Raw genomic sequence first — 20,266 nt, 5'->3', positions numbered from 1 at the left:
AAACCGACTCAGCATAAACCGCATGAGCATGTTGATGCATTTGAAAATGTTACTTTATAAAATATTTACAGCATAAAATCCAGCCAGTCCAGTTCTGGTGTCGTGATTCAAAAGAGATTAAACAACGTTCAAACGTGACTCAAAGGATCCAAGTTTGAGGAGGCGGAAGATGAAGGTCACTTGTTTCTCCTCAGCTTTGGAGGATTCTAAACCACTTAGTCCTGATAAATATAGACCTGCTTAAATTAAGCTGGTCTGAACATGGTGACCAGCAGAACCTCCGAATGGTTCTGACCTCCACCTTTCCAAGACGATTTGGAACATTTACGTTTAATGAGTTCCACCTTCACATCTAGTTTTATTACCTGTGCTTATTATGTCACCTGACAGCCACCGTTTGTCTTTCTGTTAGCTTCTTTTAATGACATTTTTAGGAAATGTTTATCAGGGTTTCCAGGAAGAGCTGCTTTTGTTCTAGACTTCGAGCTTCCACCGTCAAGTCGCTTTGATCAAAAAGCAACATCCTGTTGCGAAACCTTGTGTTACTATTGCACAAACACGCACACACACACACACACACACACCAGTGTAGGAGACCATATGTGGGGAAATGAGCTGCTTGGTGGAGGTCTGAGCTCTTTCAGGCCTTTTCTAGTCGATTGTGATTTAACTCAAAGAGGAAACTAAATCTGTGACAATGAAATAAATAAAGTGTAAAAGCACAAACTTACCTGCTGTTTCAGCAGAGATCAGGGGGTGACGAGGAGGAGAGGGTTGATCTTCATCTCAGCTGATTTAGGGCCACCACACGAGAGGAGCAGAGGTCAGAGGTCAGAGATCTGTCTTCTGTCTGAAGCCCCCTTCAGTCTCACAGGAACCATCACAACAGCCCCGGGCTAACCACTGTTAGCGAGCTGGCCACCAACAGGCTGCTCCTCTCTCCCTCATCTGTCCCTTCAGACAGATTTGGCGGCTGTAGCGGCTCACTCGCCTGGCCACAAACACCCTTTCTACCCTCCCTTCAGCTCTGGTCCAACCCCGGAACCGCCGCTGCTTCCCCGGCGGCCAGTAGCTAGCTAACGGATGCTAAGTGAGCCGCGGTCCTGTCTGCTTCGGTGTCATATTCGTGTGTCGGTGACCCAGACAGCGGTTCCTGTGAGTCGGCCGTCTTCCAGCAGCCGATAATAGTCCAACAGCACCAACCAGAACGGCCGAAGTGTCCCCGGTCCTGTGTCCAGTCTGGTCTACCGGACACTCACTCGCTCTTCACATGTGTGACGGGAACCTCTGCGCTCACTTCCGGGGTGCCGAATCACGAGGAACCGTCTGGTACCGCTGTCCGCGGCAGAACACCAACGAACCTTCCTAATCGAAACCATTCTGGTAAACGAACCAGGGCTGAAGTCGAACGTGTCACCGTGTCGCCCCCTGGTGGCCACTCCTGGTGTCCGGGTAAAGCGAGGAGGAGGTCGGGGTGAGGACTCCCTCCAACCCCCCCTCAGACCCAACATGACACCCCACCGCCCGCAGATTCGGTGGTACCGTGACATCAACAGCACGCCAAACAGACCCAAAGCCCGTTCAGCTTTTTCCAAACTCCTGTGGGAGTTTAGTGGGATTATGGAGTTTCAGCTGTGGGGTGAGATTAGGTGCACATCATCTTCCATCATCTGAAGAACACTCAAATTAGATGTTTTATTGTTTTATTGTCACGGCAACAGTGAAACATTTACAACACGTCAGCACGGCCGATCGCCACTGGAGGATTGACTGATCTTCATCTGCTCCTCGATGCTCTTCAGCTCCTGCTCCAGCAGCAGCCTCTGGAACAGAAACGGTTGCAGTCACATCTTCACCTCGCAGGTCCACCAGGACCAAGGACAAAGGCCCAAACGGCGTTTGTCCTCGGTCCTGATCAAGACCTTAATCATTCAGACCTCTCACCAGTGTGTGGCTCTATATTCAGAGCTCACCTTCAGCTCCATCCTCTGCCTGATGTGAGCAGGAACCTTGTTGCTGTAGCCTGGAGACTCAATGCTGAGGAGGATCTTCTGCAGCTTTGGAAGCAGTTTGTCTCTGCGACGAGACAACTGGTCCATCTGGCCAACAACACTGGTGCCGCCCTGAGAAGGAAGAGTAGCCTCATCACATCACCTCATTCTTCTCTTTCTTCTTCTTCTTCTTCATGTCTAATTCCTCATTTCAACTCATCACCCAAATGTAATCCCATTACTGTAATCTGATCCACACCTGAACGTGAAGGTGCAACTGGCAGGTGTGGTCCACCACACCGACGAGGCTTCCTGCAGGCGGAGGATCTGCGAGACCTTCTGCTGGACCGGAGCAGCAAACATGGAGGCTGGAGATCTGCCCCAGAGTCTGGACGGCCGATCCGAACCGGTGGAGGACCCGGGCCTGGCTGGGGGAGCACACCGCCCACACTGGACGACAACAACAACAGTTGAGTTCTGCCAGCGCCACGTTCCTCTGAGGTTCTCCCGGAGAACTTACTGGCAGGTTTTTCTTTGGTCATTCCACACTGAACTCGCAGGGAACGGGCCACGTGGATCAGCTCCTGGACCAGCTCAAAATCCTTTTCCACGGCAGGGAACTGCCAGTGAGACTGACACACACACACAGAGGCACAAAGCTTGTCTAGGTGGAAGCGATGCATCACACGGGCTCTGTTCCGCAGGATGATGTCGTACCAGCTGCGTGGTGGACGGGTACGGCTGTAAACACAGGCTGGGCCCGGCCGCGGCTCCGGGCTGGACCGGCCGGAGCCTCTGCCACAGCTCCTCTGTGATGAAGGGCATGAACGGCGAGAGCAGAGCCAGAGACGTGGAGACGCAGTGGAACAGCACGCTGCTGGACATCTGTGCCGACGAACATCTGGGAGGGGCCAGCAGAGGCTTCACACACTCCTGCCACACACACACACACAGAGCTAAACTTATAATGCTTATGAACAGCATTACCCACAATTCCACCTGCTCAGGTTTTTCACTTCCTGTTTTCTTCCCTTCTGACTCGGCTACCGTGTCGCTTCTGGAGGCTTTTTTCTGACCCGCTGCTGATTTTACTGTCTTCTTATGACCCGAAGCTGCTGCTCACCAGGTAGACGTCACAGAGGCTGTGGATCCAGAAGGAGCGGAGGGCTGAGGTGACCAGATGAAGCTCCGAGGCTCGGAAGGCCTGCTCACACTGGACCACAGTGCTGTAGAGTCTGGAGCAGATCCACTGATCCATGCTGCTCACAGGAATCGTCTGAATGAAAGACACACACACACACACACACACACACACACACACACACACACACTCTGGATTATGTAGGGTTGGGCGTGTCCCTCCACTCCAGTGGGACTTCTTAAAGAGGTCATGTGACCAGTGTTGTGTTAACATGAGCAGCATTTGAACTTCTGCTCTCAACAACAGCAGAGACACTCAAGGACACTGAGGACATCAAGCAGATGGTTCTCTCCTGTACCTCTTCTAATGTTCTCAGTGGTGTCGTGTTGTCACCCAGAACTCCCAGCGTGAATCTGAGCGTCTGCCACATTTTGTTACAGAAGGTTCTACTGGTCAGGACCTCAGAGATGGACAACTTGATGTCCTCTCCTGATGAAACAAACCGCAGGACAGACTCAGAGCAGCAGGAGGTTTAAATGTAGAGCAGTTCAGGTTCCTTCACACTCACCCTGCAGCCTGTGTGAGCAGAGGGAGAACCTGAGGGCATCAGTCCCACATGCTGGAATCCCAGTGGGGAAGTCCTTCCTCTGTGGAGAAACAGCTGGATGACAGGAACCTTCAGAGTCTGATCACACAGAACAGGACCGAGAGGAGCTCACCACTGCTTCCATGGCAACCAGCTGCTCTCTGGGATCAACGTTCCCCTCCTTCACCTTCTGTTGAAGCATCTGACAGGAAAAAAGTCCAGCTCACATTAATGTTAGAATCCTCCTCCTCATAAACATCATCTTCCAGGAGAGTGTGGGGAGACTGGGGAGGCAGCATCACCCTACATCCTTCCTCCTCCTCCCTACATCCCACCTCCTCCTCCCTACATCCTTCCTCCTCCTCCCTACACCTTTATTCCTCCTCCCTACATCCTTCCTCTTCCTCCCTACATCCTTCCTCCTCCTCCCTACATCCTTCCTCCTCCTCCCTACACCTTTATTCCTCCTCCCTACATCCTTCCTCCTCCTCCCTACACCTTTATTCCTCCTCCCTACATCCTTCCTCCTCCTCCCTACACCTTTATTCTTCCTCCCTACATCCTTCCTCTTCCTCCCTACATCCTTCCTCCTCCTCCCTACATCCTTCCTCCTCCTCCCTACACCTTTATTCCTCCTCCCTACATCCTTCCTCCTCCTCCCTACACCTTTATTCCTCCTCCCTACATCCTTCCTCCTCCTCCCTACACCCTTATTCCTCCTCCCTACACCCTTATTCCTCCTCCCTACACCTTTATTCTTCCTCCCGACATCCTTCCGCCTCCTCCCTACATCCTTCCTCCTCCACCCTACACCCTTCCTCCCCACATCCCACCTCCTCCTCCCTACATCCTTCCTCCTCCTCCCTACACCCTTATTTCTCCTCACTACATCCTTCCTCTTCCTCCCTACATCCTTCCTCCTCCTCCCTACACCTTTATTCCTCCTCCCTACACCTCTATTCTTCCTCTATTCCTCCTCCCTACATCCTTCCTCCTCCTCCCTACACCCTTCCTCCCCACATCCCTCCTCCTCCTCCCTACATCCTTCCTCCTCCTCCCTACACCCTTATTTCTCCTCACTACATCCTTCCTCTTCCTCCCTACATCCTTCCTCCTCCTCCCTACACCCTTATTTCTCCTCACTACATCCTTCCTCTTCCTCCCTACATCCTTCCTCTTCCTCCCTACATCCTTCCTCCTCCTCCCTACACCTTTATTCTTCCTCCCTACACCTTTATTCCTCCTCCCTACACCTCTATTCTTCCTCCCTACATCCTTCCTCCTCCTCACACCCTTTCCTCCTCCCTCCTCAGATTTAGTGCAGACACCGCTGTCTTCATCACTACAAAACTGCTTAAAACATATAAAGAGAGCACTTCAATCACATGTTGCAGCTCCACAAAGGAGAATCTGATGAGTGTGCTTCATTTAGAACGAGGCGTCATCAGAACCTGTACCTCCAGAGAGACTCCTTGGATCACATCCAGTGGATTGATAACATTTCCAAGCGATTTACTCATTTTTCTGCCGTGTTTATCTCTGACCAGAGGGTGAAGCAGGACCTGAGCAGGAAACATCATAGTCAGCTGATGATGCTAGCCTGGCCGTCCGCTGTCCCACAGGAGACGCTCACCTGTTTGAAGGGCAGCTGTCCGGTCAGCTCGGTGCCCAGCATCACCATCCTGGCCACCCAGAAGATAATCAGGTCACTTCCTGTCTCCAGAATGGAATTGGGGTAGAAACGCTGAAGGTCAGCAGTCTATGTGAAGAGAAACGGAGGTAAGAATGCAACAGGAAGCTGTTTCCTCATAAACAGGAAGTGCAGCACCTGCTCAGGCCAGCCAAGCATGGCGAAGGGAAACAAGGCAGAGGAGAACCACGTGTCCAGGACATCAGGGTCTGAGCCAGGACAGGCACACATGGGAGAAAAAGACATGTGTCAATAACACCGAGGACAACCGATGAGACCGTTTAAGGGGAACCATGGTAACTGTAGCAACCACGGGCTGACGCTGCTTCACCCTGAGTCAACGTAACAGCGTCTGGCTCAACTCCACATCTGACAGCAGCTCGGCGGCGCGCTTCGTCCTCGCTCCGACCACAAACCCAAATCTCCTGTCAGACAGACAGACGGACCGGCGGAGCGTCAGAAGAGCAGCAACGTCAAACACAGATCCAACCGAGAGGCTGCTCAGAATCATTAACGCGTCACACATTTGTAAAGATGAACTAAAGCGGCGTTGGAGTGACTAGAGGTCAACAGATGCGTCTTTGTTAAGGATGTTTGTGGCGTTGGACCGTCCTGTGTGTCTGCTCTGATGTCCACTGACCTCCTGCTCAGCAGTTGAATCTGGAAGCTTCACCTGATAGGCTGGAATCTGATGACCCCACCAAAGCTGCCTGGAAACGCACCAATCACTGCCAAGCAAAGCCGAAATGATGTCATTTCAGTCTCTAACACACACACACACACACACAGGTGGACACGGTCGCGTACCTGAGGTTGGACAACCAGTTCTTCCAGGTCTTGGTGTAGAAATGAGGGATGATCTGGAGCTCTCCGTCCTCCACAGCCTGACCTCATCACAAGTACAGTCAGCCCTGAACTTCAGTCAACTCGGAGTTGACAGCAGTAATCAACCCACCTGGATCGCCCTCTGAGACATCTGATCGCAGCGGACGAACCACTGCTTCTTCAGAAGAGGCTCGATGACATCTCCTGAGCGACTGAGAGCAGGAGAGAAACTAACATCAGAACCTCCAAGGTCAGCTGTGTGTGAAGGGCCCCCTGTGTCTCCTAAGCAGGATAGGACATTGGAGGACAGAGGAATTCCCTACCTGCAGACAGGTAAAGTCATGGAGTGACTCTTCTGTCCCCTGAACAGCTTCTTCTCCACCAGCGCATCCACCAGCAACTGTCTGGCCTCAAAGCGTTTCACCCCCTACAGGAGACAACGCGCACAGCTACAGAAAGGCCCAGATGACAACAGGTTACAGGCAAGGACGTGAGAACGGACCTGGAGCCACGGCCCACAGGCCGCCGTCATGGTCCCGTCTCCTCCAATCACAGTGAGGCATGGAAGTGAGTGTTTCCGTGACAACAGGAAGTCTGTGTGGTCATGGGCTGGAGTAACCTTGACTGCACCTGTGAAGCACAACGACCAGCAGAACACAGACAAACCCGAGTCACCACCTGAGCCCAAAACACACTAAAGGGCCTCTAATCATGTTCATGCAACACGGGATCATCGTGTGTCACATTTAAAAGTGAGAGAGCCGATTCCTGTAATTGGGTCAGTCAATAGTCACTCAAAAATAAGAGTCTGACGTCTGCATGACGCCACCTGGTGGCAGGAAATCTAAACAACAGTAATTCTGATATAGAAGAGCTGTGACCACGCTCGTGATTCTGTAACATTCTTCCTCCTCCTCATCGTCACTCTGTGCTGACAGAGGAGTCAGAGTCTGCTCGTGAGAGCAAAGGCATCACATTTTGAGCAGACGTGAGTGTTTGTCACCAGTTCCCAGTTGCGTGTCCACCAGTGCGTCAGCGATGATGGGCAGGAGTCTGTTGGTGAACGGGTGTCTGCACTGCTTCCCCTGAAGAGCCTGAAACAAGACGGACACACAGGTGACCTCCGTGTTCTCCAGATTAATGTGTTTCTCTGACCGGGGTGTGTGAAACATCTCTGACTGTGTTGATTACTCATCTGTACCAGTATATTGCTGCTCATCGCAGCGGGTAATAACCACAATAATCCGGTTGAGACTGTTCTGATTTGATGGTGGAGCCTGAATGTTTACATTCAAATCGTGTGTTTCCACCAAGTGCGGCTCTGTTCCGCCTCCACAGAGACAGGAAGTCAGATGGGCCAGAACTGTCCAGAACGGAACCACACTTTCAAAACATTTATGTATGAAAATAATAACCCTCATACACAATAAATAAAAAACAGGATAATTTCTCAACTATCTCTTCACTTTAGTCATGTTTTGCCTTCTTATTCTACAGAAAGCTCAGATTGAAGGAGGCTCTAATTCCTCTTAATTATGGCAGAAACATGACTGAGACAATGTTTCCTGTGCTGACCTTTGACCCGACATCTGCTCTTAACACACTACAGGTGACTACATGTAAAGCTGACCAGGGTCTCCTGATTGTCAAGTTCTGGATGTTCTGTCATGGTTCTTATCAAAAACCTGTTTTGGTGAAACCAACCTGATATCGAGGATCGTCAGGATGAACGGCCACCGCCACGTCTCCCAGCATCGTCTCTGGACGGGTGGTGGAAACAGCCACTTCTCCATCTAAAAACAGGAGTAAGAACGTTCCCCAGAGCTAAAGCAACATGACTGATGTCTCTAACTGGCCCTAAACTCACCACAGCCTTCAACTGGGTAGGCAAAGGTGAACATCTTTCCAAACTCAATCTTGTTTTCGTAGCCGGGAACGGAGATCAGGGTAGGACCAGGGAGCTCGATAGAATCAACCTGACACACATACATATTTTCAGGGATGAAATTGAGTTTTTTAAGTCTGAAAGTAGACAAAATAAAATGACAAAATGTGGGAATGTGGTGGAAACTCAGGCAACAGAAGAAAGGTTTGCTCGTTAGATCAGAGGTGAAGTGAGGGTTGGCTGGACGTCATGTGGTGCAGTCCAACCAAATGCACATCAGCAGCATGTTTCACCTCAATGTCAGAGATGGCCGATTCCAGCACGCAGCTCCAGTTGACCAAACTTTCTGCACGATAAATCAGACCAGCGTCACAGAGTCTGACGAAGGCTTCAGTCACGGCTCGGCTAAAACCCTGAAAAACACGCGTAAAGGTCTAAAGGTTTTGGTTGTTGTTAAGAATACTGTAAAATCTCAATATGAATGAATATCAATGGCAGCTTTGGAAACCTGGGGTTTGACCACAGAAATAACAGAAAAAAGTAAATAAGTAAAAGTAAATCTTACTGGATCCAGGGTGAAACAGGCCCGGCTCCAGTCCAGAGAGGCTCCCAGGCTCCTCAGCTGGTGGTAGATCTCGTCTCCTTTTCTGCAGCAACAAACAAAGACTTGGTTCAAACGAGGTCCAATGACGAGGTCCAAATATGAAGAAGGTGATAAAGATGGACGTGAGGACGCACTCGTTCTTCCAATTCCACACTTCCTGCATGAACTCCTCTCTGCTGAAATCCTGCCGACGTTTCCCAGTTTCCCGGAACAGTTTCCTCTCCACCACCGTCTGGCACACAAACGTCATCTTTATCGGCAACATCACCGTCTCCCTTCAGAGGACTTGTTGGACATTTGGTCTCATTCGTGGTTTTTAGGTTTACAACACATCAAACACAACCGTGACAACAGCGCGGTCACCGTGGCAACATGCTGCTGCTGCTGCTTTAGCAGTTGAGTGGAGAACAGTTAACTGTCACTCTGTCCTTAGTTCAGATGTTAGAGGAACAGCCTTGTGGGTGCCTGCCTTGGTCCCTTTTGTGGTCTTATAACTGTCTGTTGTCACCGATGTCTGTAACCAAATCATCATTCAGGTCTTAATAAAGCCACCAGGGAGCTTGTCTGAATTCCCCTGCTCACACAGAGGTGACACAGAGCCACCTCCTCCTCAGGAAAACCCACCAGAAGACCGATAATGCAGCCGGTTAAGGTACCAGCAGAATTCACAACGGTGACAAGAGTGTGGTTGTAGTCGTACCTGTGTTGCAATACCTGCATGGTCACATCCAGGAACCCACAACACTCTGTGGCCCTGCATTCTTCTCCTGGAGGAAACAATAGTGACACATTTGTGCACAGGCTCAGCTTTAAAGCAGTGAAGACTCAGAAGGTGCGGCACGTTACCATCGAACCAGAGCATCTTCTACTGCGACGGTCAGAGCGTGGCCCACGTGCAGAGTTCCAGTCACATTAGGTGGAGGGATACAGAGGGAGAAGGTCTGATCCACAGCGTGAGCTAACCTGTCCTGATGGAGGGAAGGGAAACAAATGAATCCCTTTGTTCTTTGCTTCCTCCTCTCACCTGTCAGGGTGAACGTAGCAGACCAGTCAAGTCTGGCTTCCTGTTATATTTGACATGTCACGGCCACGTTACTGAAGGGATGTTGTTGTTTTCACGTGTCCTCACATGCTGTTCCGGTTTGAAGAAGCCCTCTTTTTCCCACCACTCATACCAACATGGCTCCACATATTCCGGACTGTACGTGGGTGGAAATGGCAAGCTGGTGTCTACAGGCACAAAACGGTTGTATTGCATAAGTGGACACAACAGGTGGGACAGCGGGGGTGACAGGAAGTCCCTCACCTTTCTTTGCCCCTGCAGATGTATGAGCAGAGTACACCATTTTCTGCTTCTCGCTCCATTTCAGTACTGCATCTTCAGATGTCTGCAAAAAATAAAAAATGTAACCACGCAGCACCCCCAAACAAAGGACCAGAACCTCTGACAAATACATGCAGCAAACATTAAGACGGGGGCACAGAAGCAGGGGAACGATCCTTGAGACATTTACAGCTTTTTAAATTTAAGATAGGGCAGCTTACATAATTTTTCATAACACAAGTATTCAACTATAAAATAGTTTAGAGTACTTTAGTCCTGGTGTTTGAGGACTACCATCAAAACATCTTTATCTCTTCCTGTCACTGAAAGAATATGACTTATTTTAGCAGTGTCAGTGTTGTGCAACGGGTGATTAAAAACAAGCATGTTTCTCCTGGGTTACATTGTGTTTCCCAGTGAAAACGGCCTCCTCCCGCTCTCGTCTGCGCCTCCGTTTCTCAGCTTTGGGCCGTTGTTGGTCCGACTGTGATGAGGAGGATGAAGCTCTTGTCTGCTTGCTGTGCTGACACAGTCTGCTCGCTGCTCTTCCTGGCAGCCTCGGGGGGAAACAAACGGCCCACATCCCGACTAGGACACTGCGTGAAGACAACTAGATCATAAATGGAGCCGGTCCCGCACTGGGGTCATTTAGCCTGGTAGGATGTGATGATGGTTCGGGTGTTTACACTTACTCTGCCTTCTCCAGCCGCACACGCGCTACGACCTTGTAAAGCGATTTTACTTTGTTACTGTACAACAGACGAAGTTCATTTAAACTGTCCTAGAAGCAGACCCGTATATCAATCACGGGCCTTCTTATCAGTCAGTTGTGACAGTGCCGAAATAAACATTTTGTTGGCTTTATCGGACAGTGTCACTACATAAACGGTCAAGGAAACGCGATTTCTACTGCGCATGTGCAAACTCGTGTCTACTTCCGGCTCGGGAGCCAATCAAAGCCTTTTCCGGCAGTGAGGACCTTTTTTATTCCAACTTTATTAATCATATTCTGGTCAAACATGGATTTGATTGCGATTTAGTGTTTTATAAAAGGTCGTTATCTCGTTCACATAGACCGAGAGCAGTGGGTGACACTTTATAAATCTGTTCTCTGGAGCGGTTGAGGATCCTTTTCAAAAGTCCAGTCTGGAAACGCGTCTCAAAACATTCTGGTATAACTGCAACCAAAATAAATGCGTTTTAACGTCTCAATTTCCCAGTATCAAAAACAGTTTTTTATCGTTGTTTCTTTGGCTCAGAAAATCCTTACAAGGACATACATTATTCAAGGTTTTAAAATGTGGTGTTTTAGCTTTTTGTGACAATGGGTAGAGTATGGTATCTGGCTCTAATCTAAAGAAACAATTTTCTTTGGGATAATCCTTTAATAGATTTTTTCCATATTAGTGGTATATAGATGTTTAAGTATTGAAAGTACTTCAATTTCTGTGATTTAAATGCGTCCCAAATGGACATATCATAGTTAAGGAAAGTGCTTCAACTTCAGTGATCAATATGCGTCCAAAATGGACAAATAGTTTTGTTTTTTTTTACAGACATAATACTACAGTCCCAATACTGTATGTTGTACACTATTATTTAGCACTACTGCACTGCAAAACTGACAAACATTCATAATCTTTATATTGTTATACAACTCAATCACTCAAAGGCCTTATAAAATCTCAATGTAAACAAAGCTATTGTCTTTCGTGAAGTAATTGCAGTCTTTTTTATAGCCCTTAAAATCAAGTCGCAAAAATTGCGAGACGCGGCGAGTGCCAGTGGTGCGCATGCGCAGTACATGTGAGCGACTCGTAGCGACAGACAGGAAATAAGTCCGTTCAGGAATACCTTCCCCCTAACAACGCCGCTGTTAACTAACCTTCAAATGAGCATAAAGATTCTGCCTACGCGTGGAAAATAAAACCACTTAGAAAAATATAGTTCTTAGAATATAATACGAAGGTCTTATTTGTTTTCTTGCAAAACAAGACAATTCTGTATAACAGTGTGTAATTTTGTAATATTTTTCAAATCTGCCGCGTGTTTGGGCATTATATCCTGTTACTTCCGTTTTGAACCAGGCTAATTCGTGCTGCAGCATGACTGTTATTCTCGGTTCGTCCAACAGTAAAGCGCTTGATTCATCCGTCAGAAACCCACAGTGTTGATTACGGCTTGTAATTAAGGCGCCTGGGCTGCTGCAGCGTTTACGCGGCTCCTGCGTCACTGAAGGTCGGCTGTGGTCCGTTTACATCTTCGCTAGCTAACGTCGCGTTAGCGGAGCAGCTCCAGGTATGGCGGAGGTTCCTGGGACATCAAGTGAGACGATAACGGAGACTGTTCAGACCAGTACACCGCCACCGCCCCAGCAGGTAGGTTAAAGTGGCGACGCTCCATCACTCGTACTGGTTACGTACGAACAGATGCAACGTATCCCCGCAGTGATGATGCTGTTTGAAGGCGGACACCATGTTGCATGAAGCTCCGAGAGGCCCGAGGTGTTCACAATTAAGCTGAGAACTTTGGTTATATTCAGGCCCTAAGTTGTCGGCAACCATCGAGAAATGGCGCTGAGGATTTCAAAGCGTGATTTCCATCCTCTCGGGAATGAAACATCCAGTTTGGTTAGCGTAGATTGTGAGCTAGTCTCTTTGATCCTCGAAATAATAGTGTCATGGTGTTTAATGCGCAGACACGCCCTGATTCACATCAATTATTATAATTCATTTGTTTGGGATGATTCACTACAGCAACACTTAAGATGATCATTTTGAACATTAAAGTGTTTCGCGTTATTTCATCCATAAAATAAAAATCTGCTCAGAAAACACCATGTACAGGTAAATCTGATTAAATAGTCGTTTGAGGGTATTAATGATTAATGAATGCCTGTAAATGTAGGACATGTTCCAGAACATGTTTATGTATTTAGAGGTCATGACAGAACATGATGTCATCTTTGGACCTGGTGTTTATGTGACAGGAAGGACGAAGCCTAACGATCAGGCTGAGGAAGAGGAAGACTGAGAAGAAGGTGGAGTGGTCCAGTGACACTGTGGACAACGAACATCTGGGAAGAAGATCCTCAAAGTGTGAGTTTCTCTCTTCTTCAGCACAGAAACCCTTACGCGGCTTTCTTTACGTCGTCCTACATGACATCAAGACAACCGTCCCAGATCCAAACCAGGAAGGTTCTGGGTTCATTTGTGGGCACGTTCTCACCGAGCGCGAGTGTTCTGTGACCCGTTGTGGCGAGGTGTGTAACCCTCACCGCTGTCTTTCAGGTTGTTGTGTTTATGAGAAGCCGCGGCAGTTCGGCGAGTCGTCCTCCGAAAGCGAGGGAGACGACGACGACGAAGGCTGCGGCAGCGCTCACTGCATCCTGGGCCACGGCAGGAGAGGTCATGGACAGACGGGAGGGGGGGGTCCTACAGCGCCCCCCAGCTCAGGCACCACCCACAGCCACTGAAGGCTGGCGGGGCTGATTGTGAGCTCACCAACACAAAACTGCACTTTTCCTTTGTTTCTTTGTGTTTGTGGCCGAGCTTCTTGCAGACGCGGTGCTGCGTCTTCATCACCTCCCAGAGTCGCTGCTGGTGGCTCCAGAAACACAGTCGATGATTGAATCAGCTTCAGAAGGTTAATGTGTCGATAGAGAGCGCCGCCATGTCTGGAGACGCTAATAAATGCACCGTTTGTATGGTTTCCTGTCTCCATATTTAAAACTAAAAGTCTTGTTCTGCTCCCGAATGTTGTGATCAGATTGATTTCCGTGGGGTTATTAATGAAATGAGCCGTTGTCCTCATTGATCAGTGGGTGAACCTCTTGTTTTGATTTGATGACATCGTGTGTGTGTGTCATTGCTTCCTGATGAGTCATTGATCAGAGGCGGGGTCAGGAGGTCACATGACAAATGTGGTTCACTTTTGCTGATATCAGTTTAATGTAACATGATCACCATCTCTGATTGGGGCCATTTTCACACTTTGATCCAACTGACCAATACTGCTGGTTTGTAGAGCTCTCTTGGCCTGTTGGCATGGCAACGCCACCTTGCTTTGCTCCTGTGGTTCTTCAGTGAAACAGGAAAGATCAAGTTTGGCCTGACAGTAGGAGACTTCTGGTTGGCTCTGCATGTGTACATGCATGATGCCTCAGCTTCATCGTCATCATCACTTCCTGCTTCCTCCATAAACACAGATGATGATGTTACATATGTAAAATGCACATTTCTGTACATAAAACACCTGCAATGAGATTTAAAGTTGTGAATTAAAGTTTTCAAATGTCGTGAAATTTGTGTTTTCAGTCATTTTACTGAGTCTGGTGTTTTTCTTATAGATCATGTAATCAATCAAACGTCAGCCATCATCTTAAATATTGACGAGTGGAGCAAATGGAAACCACTGTAATAAGAACTCTTTAAAAAGAAACAAAGGCGGAAGCTTGATTAAATATTTCAGTTTTAATGAAAAACCTCAACATTCAGACGTTTAGTGAACTAACTTTGCTGTGTTTAAGTTTGTACGTTAAAATACTTGGAATCGACATCTTTTGAATGTAGTGATGAAGCGACTTGGTGTGATTGAGGAGCGTCCACAGCATCAACACCAGAACAATCAGGTGGAAAACACAAGCACACCTGTGTATGTGTGTTCTGTAACCCACAGCGAGTTCATCACCCTCTACATGGTCATTTTAAAAATGTTTTTTGGGTTGAACTCTTTAGGCTTTTTCTCCATTTTTCTCATCTGTCTTTCTAACTTCTGGTGCAAAGATCAAACGTCCTTTAGACCCAGAAGCTGATTAAAACATTAACAGATAATAGTGAACAGTCAGGTGCTTCATAATCACCAATAATAGATCTAGTGTCCATCACTTAAATGTCTGACAAGACAAAACAGGAAACATTCAAACCAGGAGTGAAGGCTGAAATAAATACAGATCAATAATCGATATCCAAAGTGACCGTGTGGGAACTGTAGTGAAGAGTGTGCGGCGGCGGTCTGCAGATCGGCTCACGTCCAACATCTGTGAAAAGACACAACTGTCATCAAACAGCTCCAGCTGGTGGCGCTAAAGCTCCAGACACAGACGCATCAGAAAACCTGCCCTCACCCCCCGGGGGGGCACGGGCAGGTGCCCCTCAGGCTGCTCCTCAACACAAACTCCATGTCTGTAGCCCAGGAGCCGTCTGTGCTCAGAGCTTCTGCTGGTTTCACGCTCTGAGTTTGTCACAGAGATTGTGGGATGTTTGTGGCCTCCAGGCACCAACAGGCCCAGTTAATCAGAAGGAATCACTGGTTTTACAGCGCATTAAGCACTGATGTCTGGTAATCAGAAGAAATAACACCAAGAAGATGAAACCACAACAACCGGATGAAGGATTTTACCTTTGCCGAGCTCATCTTCAGAGACACGGCTGATCTTTTGGCTCCTGGTGCTCCTCGTGTCCAACGCGCTCCTCCTCCTGTTCTTCGTCATCCACTCCGAGGAGCACGCTCTTTCGGACGCTGACGGAGATGACCAACGCCTGTACGATGCCGTAGACCAAAGCGAACTGGGGGAGATACTCCTGAACCCACCACAGGAGTCCGGCCATTCCAACCGTAGACACAACAAACATGGCCATGCCGTGTAACCAGAGCCTGAGCGGGCCCTGGACTCCCAGCACCTCCAGGATCAGCTTGGTGGGAGGAGATACGGTCCAAAGAAAGCCCACAACGAGCAGGTCAAACAGGTGTCGCAGGAAGTTGAAGCAGATTTGGTGGTGCTCTGGGAGGATTTCCACCTTCAAGCTGTTAGTGAAGAGTCGAAAGGGGGAGGTGAGCTGAGGAGGAGGTGTTGGCGATGGAGGTGGCGTTCCATAGTCGGAGAACTCCCCATCCACATCGTGCTCCCACCCGTCACCACTTCCAGCACATTTACTTTGTCTGAGCGGAGTTGCCTGTGGTTTCTTAGACCACCACAGGTTAGTTGGGAGATAGTTCCACCACTTGGAAGCCTGTTCTTTGTTTCCCTGCATGTCTGGTTTTCCTGCTCCAACATCTTTGGTCTCCACAGGCTGGAGTTTCTCCTGCGCCTCCCAGTACTGCTCCCCTGAACTCTGTTTCCTCCTCCAACCAGCCCAGAGCCAAGAGCTCCAGCTCCCAGGGGATCGGGGGTCCTGGATCTGGACCCGGTCCTCCTCTGAGGTCGTGCTGCCTCCCCAGGAGCGCACCCACCCCCACGCCCGACCAACCACAGCTGTCATGTTTCTCCTTCAGCCGGTAGAAGACTTGGTTGTAGAATTCAGCTTGTGCGTCTTCAGCTGCTCAGACAACCGGATGAGCAGCCAGTAAAAAACATGCGTGTTCAGGTGAAGCTGCAAGACTTGTTAGGGACACACCTGAGTCTCCTCTACCTGCCTCTGGCTGAACCTGGCGCCCTTTTACAGCTGTACAGGTGGTTTTCTGAACTCACCATTATCTCGTCACAAAAAAAAAACCACCTGAAAGCGGAGTTTGTGTTGTTGGCGGAGTTTTTTGGCTCTTCCAGTGTCCAAAAAACACTTTTCACCCCCTGGGGAAAAAAACACACTCGCTTGAATTAACGAACCACCATTAACTTACACGATTACTGGTGAATTCCTTGGCGACACAGGAGTTAGGTTCACATTATGAGCATGGAAAACTTCAGAATTGATGGTGCTTTAGACTTTTGGGAACAGCTGGACTATGCTAGTAGCTAATGCCACAAAGGATAAAGGCTCACCTTTAGCTTGCTTCCTCCGTGAGGATGATCCTCGTGACCATTGAAACAAAGGCTTAAAAAGTTGTTGAAATCAAATATAGATCTTGGTTTTTGAAAAGAAGCAGCAAAAAGGAAATCAGTTGCATTGACGCCAGTCTGGGAGCCGAACACTCCCTTCAACGTTTACCTGAGGACGGAAGCGACGGGGAAGCACATCCGCCTCCACCTTCCAAAGTAAAAGCACGTTTCCCAGAACGCGGTAGCGGCGATACTTTTCACTGTAGAACAAGATCTATTCTCTTTATTCAGCTCACACCATTGCCTTCACGAGAGGGCATTTTCAAAGTAAAGGCCTTTAGGGACACAGACATCCTGTTTTGTCCACGTCTGGAGGAAGTATTAAAAGCGTTTCAAGTGAAACAAAACTATTTTAGGCCATTGCCCAAAAAAAAAAAAAAAAATCCCAGTTTGGAGGTTGAGGAGTTATTTTAGTCATTGGCCGCTGCAGCACATTCCCCACCGAGCGTCCTGATTCACAGGCTACACCTGTTTTTTTTTTTTTTTTTTTACAGCAGTCTACCGTTTATAACTTAATTCTTTAAGTGGCAGAAAAGCAGCACACACATTTGAACAGACACACTTTAATAAAGATTTCAGACATCTGTCACAAGCCATAAAAATCATTCATGAGCTTTTCAACAGGGGATCGGTGTGAGTTGATCCATTTGAATTGAAATCCTGCGTCCACCAGATCACCATCCAGAGTTTCACCACCTAAAGGGAAAACAGAACTTCTACAGTTACAATGAAAAGGATGTTAAAACTGGACGTAACATTGTCTATTAGCAATAATCTGTTGCCTTGTCATGTGACCATCCACTTAAACTGACCAGCAACAGATGCCAACCATTTGGCACATCTGGCCATTAGCCCTGCGTGCTCTCAGGGTGCTTCTGCCTCTTCATGAAAACATTAGCAGATGCCAAAAATGACTGCAGAACTGACCTGCTCCAGCATTTCCTCCCAGTTCTTCTACCCTGAGCCTGTGATCCACCCTGATGAGAGAGAAACGTCAGTGTTTTTGTCACCAGCCCGGCACACTAATCTGCCCGACAGTCTGAGGGTCTCAGTGCGCTGCGAGTAAACTTCACTATGTTCAGTCGAACCGAATATTTGAATCATCATCGACCCAACTGGTGTGTGATCACTACATATGTTCTTTGTAGATTAGAAATGGGACTTACAGAAGAGCTGCAGCTCCAGTCACAGGCCAACAACCTGAAAACAAGACAGCAACATGAGCAGCCAGATATTTGACAAGGCTCATTTTATTGCAACCACTGCCAACCAATGAGGGCATTTTAAAGCCATTTACTGAAGATTTATTTATTCCAGTTTACTTTAAACTCATTAAGACTAAAAAGCCAGTGAGGTCTGGTGGGAATCACATGTGGTCAGTGCAATAAAAGAAAGCTACTTCAGGATTTTCAGAGACTCTAGTCTGCAAAATCATCATTCCACATGTCGGCCCGAGCACAGCCCTAATCCAGACTCACCAGGAGCAGCTCCGGCAGGCGACCCGGCGAGTGAAACCTGTCAACAGAAAGCTGTGGTTTAGAGACTTCCGGTATTTGGCTGGTAAAGAGTATGAAAGAAGCTTGCTCAGTGCACTGTGAAAGGACTTCATGAGGATCAGAGACTCTAGTCTAATGCTTCATCATAGCAGCACAGTAACATGGTCAGCACTCAGCATGGTGATACTCACATCAGGCCATCTCAGCGGCCATGAAGGCACCACAGCTAGTGGCCATGAAGGCACCACAGCTAGTGGACCGGGTCATCCAGTCATCTCGGAACAGCCTGCAACACAACACAGTGCTTCAGGTTAAAACCGGCTAAGTTGTAACGGTTCCTAGTTGATTCCTGCATGTTACTAAATCCACATTTCTGTAGTTTACAGATTGAAACGTAATCGTTTTTGCACAATTGAAATTAAAACTGAAGCATCGAATATAGATACCAAATACTTAAACGTTTGCTTACATCCGACAACCCTAATTTGCAGTATTTCGATATTTAACTACGAGTGAAAGCTTAAATGGAACGATAAATACTTCCAAGTTAGAATTGTTAAGTTTGTGTCACCACTACACCACGTGTGACTGTAATAACGTGTGTATCGGGCCTTTAAAAGAAGTCTGGAAAAACGCAGAAAGTCTTAAAACCAGTCAAATATAGACGACTTACCTTCCGTCGTGCCATTTTAAGCATTAATTTGGCCCAAACGAGCTGATCACATCCTCACAACAGTCTGAAACGACGGCCGCAACGGAGAGGCTGGGGAAACGCACGGCGGACGTTTATATACCGAGGTCCTCCAGTAGCCGTGTGAGCTGTCCACGATACTGCCTTTTTAAAATGATCCGTCGTTTTTGCTGCGGGATACTGAAGATTAATTCAACTGGTCAATATGTCAACATAATAGTCTCCAACTATATGCGATATTTAGGTAAAAAGACTTGCATGGAATGCGGAAGAGGCTTTGAATTTCTTTTTTTAAATGATTAAAAGAAAAAAAAAAGATACTGTCTCTCCGGTGCTCCTCAATGTACATATCCAACTGCCTTTGAGGAAACCAGAGGCACTCAGAGGGACAAATGATAAAAGTCTTTATTTCATGAGGGCTACAGAATCATAAAAACATACCAACATGTTTCTCCCTTACAGGCCTTCATCAGGGCATTTACAAAATGGCCGCCAAACTGGTTCCCGTCATACTGGTCACGTGGCTATCAGTGGTCACACGTCCATAAGATATAAAGCAGTTAGTTTAATAATGGATAAGTACATTAAATACCTCTATATTAAAAATCTACCCACCACTTTAGGATGGATCGCAGTTATACTGTGTCACAACCTCATTAGCGAAGAAAAGAAAAAAAAACAATAATAATGAAAAGAAGTTGAGATATACTGAAAAGATACACTTCATTAGACACTAGACCAGGGGTCGGCAACCCATGGCTCTAGAGCCGCATGCGGCTCTTTAGTGCCGCCCTAGTGGCTCCCTGGAGCTTTTTCAAAAATGTGAAAATGGAAAAACATGGTGTGAATATATTTTTTGTTTTAATAAAATTTCTGTAGGAGGAAAAACATGACAAACATTCTTAAAGATTTACAATGCTGTAAAAATATGTATAATAAATATTTAATTTCAACATCTCATTATAATGGAAGTTAAACTTAAAGCACCATCGTACAGCAGACTAGTCACGTGGTGCGTCATTCTCTCCAGGATGCATTGCAGGGAACATAAACATTTAATCATGAATGCTCTTTATGTATTTGTAGCCTACTTATCATTTGGAAAGTAGATTAATACAGCTAATATAGACACTTACAGCATGTGTTGCCTTTATTATAAGCCATATATAAGGCTTTTAATTTTTTGCGGCTCCAGACAGATTTGTTTTTTGTTTTT

At 47.5% G+C, this 20,266-nt stretch overlaps 3 protein-coding genes, 1 long non-coding RNA gene and 1 other non-coding gene across 5 annotated transcripts; 1 reads left to right on the top strand and 4 right to left on the bottom strand.

Moving 5' to 3' along the window:
• Window positions 1–1,686: 1,686 nt before the first annotated feature.
• On the bottom strand, window positions 1,687–10,973 carry vars2 (valyl-tRNA synthetase 2, mitochondrial). Its single transcript, XM_011618892.2, has 30 exons — window positions 10,739–10,973; window positions 10,450–10,642; window positions 10,029–10,110; window positions 9,852–9,952; window positions 9,569–9,690; window positions 9,423–9,489; window positions 8,857–8,954; window positions 8,684–8,765; window positions 8,412–8,531; window positions 8,101–8,209; window positions 7,938–8,026; window positions 7,237–7,327; window positions 6,736–6,863; window positions 6,557–6,660; window positions 6,364–6,445; window positions 6,216–6,292; window positions 6,049–6,136; window positions 5,740–5,833; window positions 5,547–5,617; window positions 5,352–5,477; window positions 5,176–5,280; window positions 3,852–3,920; window positions 3,701–3,779; window positions 3,491–3,621; window positions 3,115–3,267; window positions 2,709–2,924; window positions 2,512–2,623; window positions 2,251–2,441; window positions 1,974–2,123; window positions 1,687–1,823 (listed from the first exon to the last, which is right to left on the bottom strand). Exons 2-30 carry the CDS (start codon window positions 10,627–10,629, stop codon window positions 1,740–1,742), a joined length of 3,201 nt encoding a protein of 1,066 aa, XP_011617194.2. The 5' UTR covers window positions 10,630–10,642; window positions 10,739–10,973; the 3' UTR covers window positions 1,687–1,739.
• Window positions 10,974–11,863: 890 nt separating this feature from the next.
• Window positions 11,864–14,349, top strand: ppp1r11 (protein phosphatase 1, regulatory (inhibitor) subunit 11). The gene is made up of 3 exons (XM_003977692.3): window positions 11,864–12,424; window positions 13,036–13,144; window positions 13,337–14,349. The coding sequence occupies exons 1-3, from the start codon at window positions 12,347–12,349 to the stop codon at window positions 13,519–13,521; spliced, it is 372 nt and encodes a 123-aa protein (XP_003977741.1). The 5' UTR covers window positions 11,864–12,346; the 3' UTR covers window positions 13,522–14,349.
• A 150-nt stretch (window positions 14,350–14,499) lies between these two features.
• On the bottom strand, window positions 14,500–17,017 carry c12h6orf47 (chromosome 12 C6orf47 homolog). Its single transcript, XM_029845298.1, has 3 exons — window positions 16,807–17,017; window positions 15,447–16,614; window positions 14,500–15,084 (listed from the first exon to the last, which is right to left on the bottom strand). The coding sequence occupies exon 2, from the start codon at window positions 16,304–16,306 to the stop codon at window positions 15,464–15,466; it is 843 nt and encodes a 280-aa protein (XP_029701158.1). The 5' UTR covers window positions 16,307–16,614; window positions 16,807–17,017; the 3' UTR covers window positions 14,500–15,084; window positions 15,447–15,463.
• A 393-nt stretch (window positions 17,018–17,410) lies between these two features.
• LOC105418699 (uncharacterized) lies at window positions 17,411–19,506 on the bottom strand. Its single transcript, XR_003890375.1, has 7 exons — window positions 19,492–19,506; window positions 19,033–19,220; window positions 18,551–18,645; window positions 18,342–18,378; window positions 18,030–18,063; window positions 17,791–17,840; window positions 17,411–17,559 (listed from the first exon to the last, which is right to left on the bottom strand). It is a non-coding gene; the product is annotated as an uncharacterized lncRNA (long non-coding RNA).
• Window positions 18,237–18,305, bottom strand: LOC115251880 (small nucleolar RNA SNORD52). The gene has a single exon (XR_003890394.1). It is a non-coding gene; the product is annotated as a small nucleolar RNA SNORD52 (small nucleolar RNA).
• Window positions 19,507–20,266: the final 760 nt, after the last annotated feature.

The sequence above is a fragment of the Takifugu rubripes genome, chromosome 12 (assembly GCF_901000725.2).
Source record: "Takifugu rubripes chromosome 12, fTakRub1.2, whole genome shotgun sequence".
Lineage (NCBI taxonomy): Eukaryota > Metazoa > Chordata > Actinopteri > Tetraodontiformes > Tetraodontidae > Takifugu > Takifugu rubripes.
Note: the sequence above shows the minus strand (reverse complement) of the source record. Positions and strands in the feature narration are given on the sequence as shown.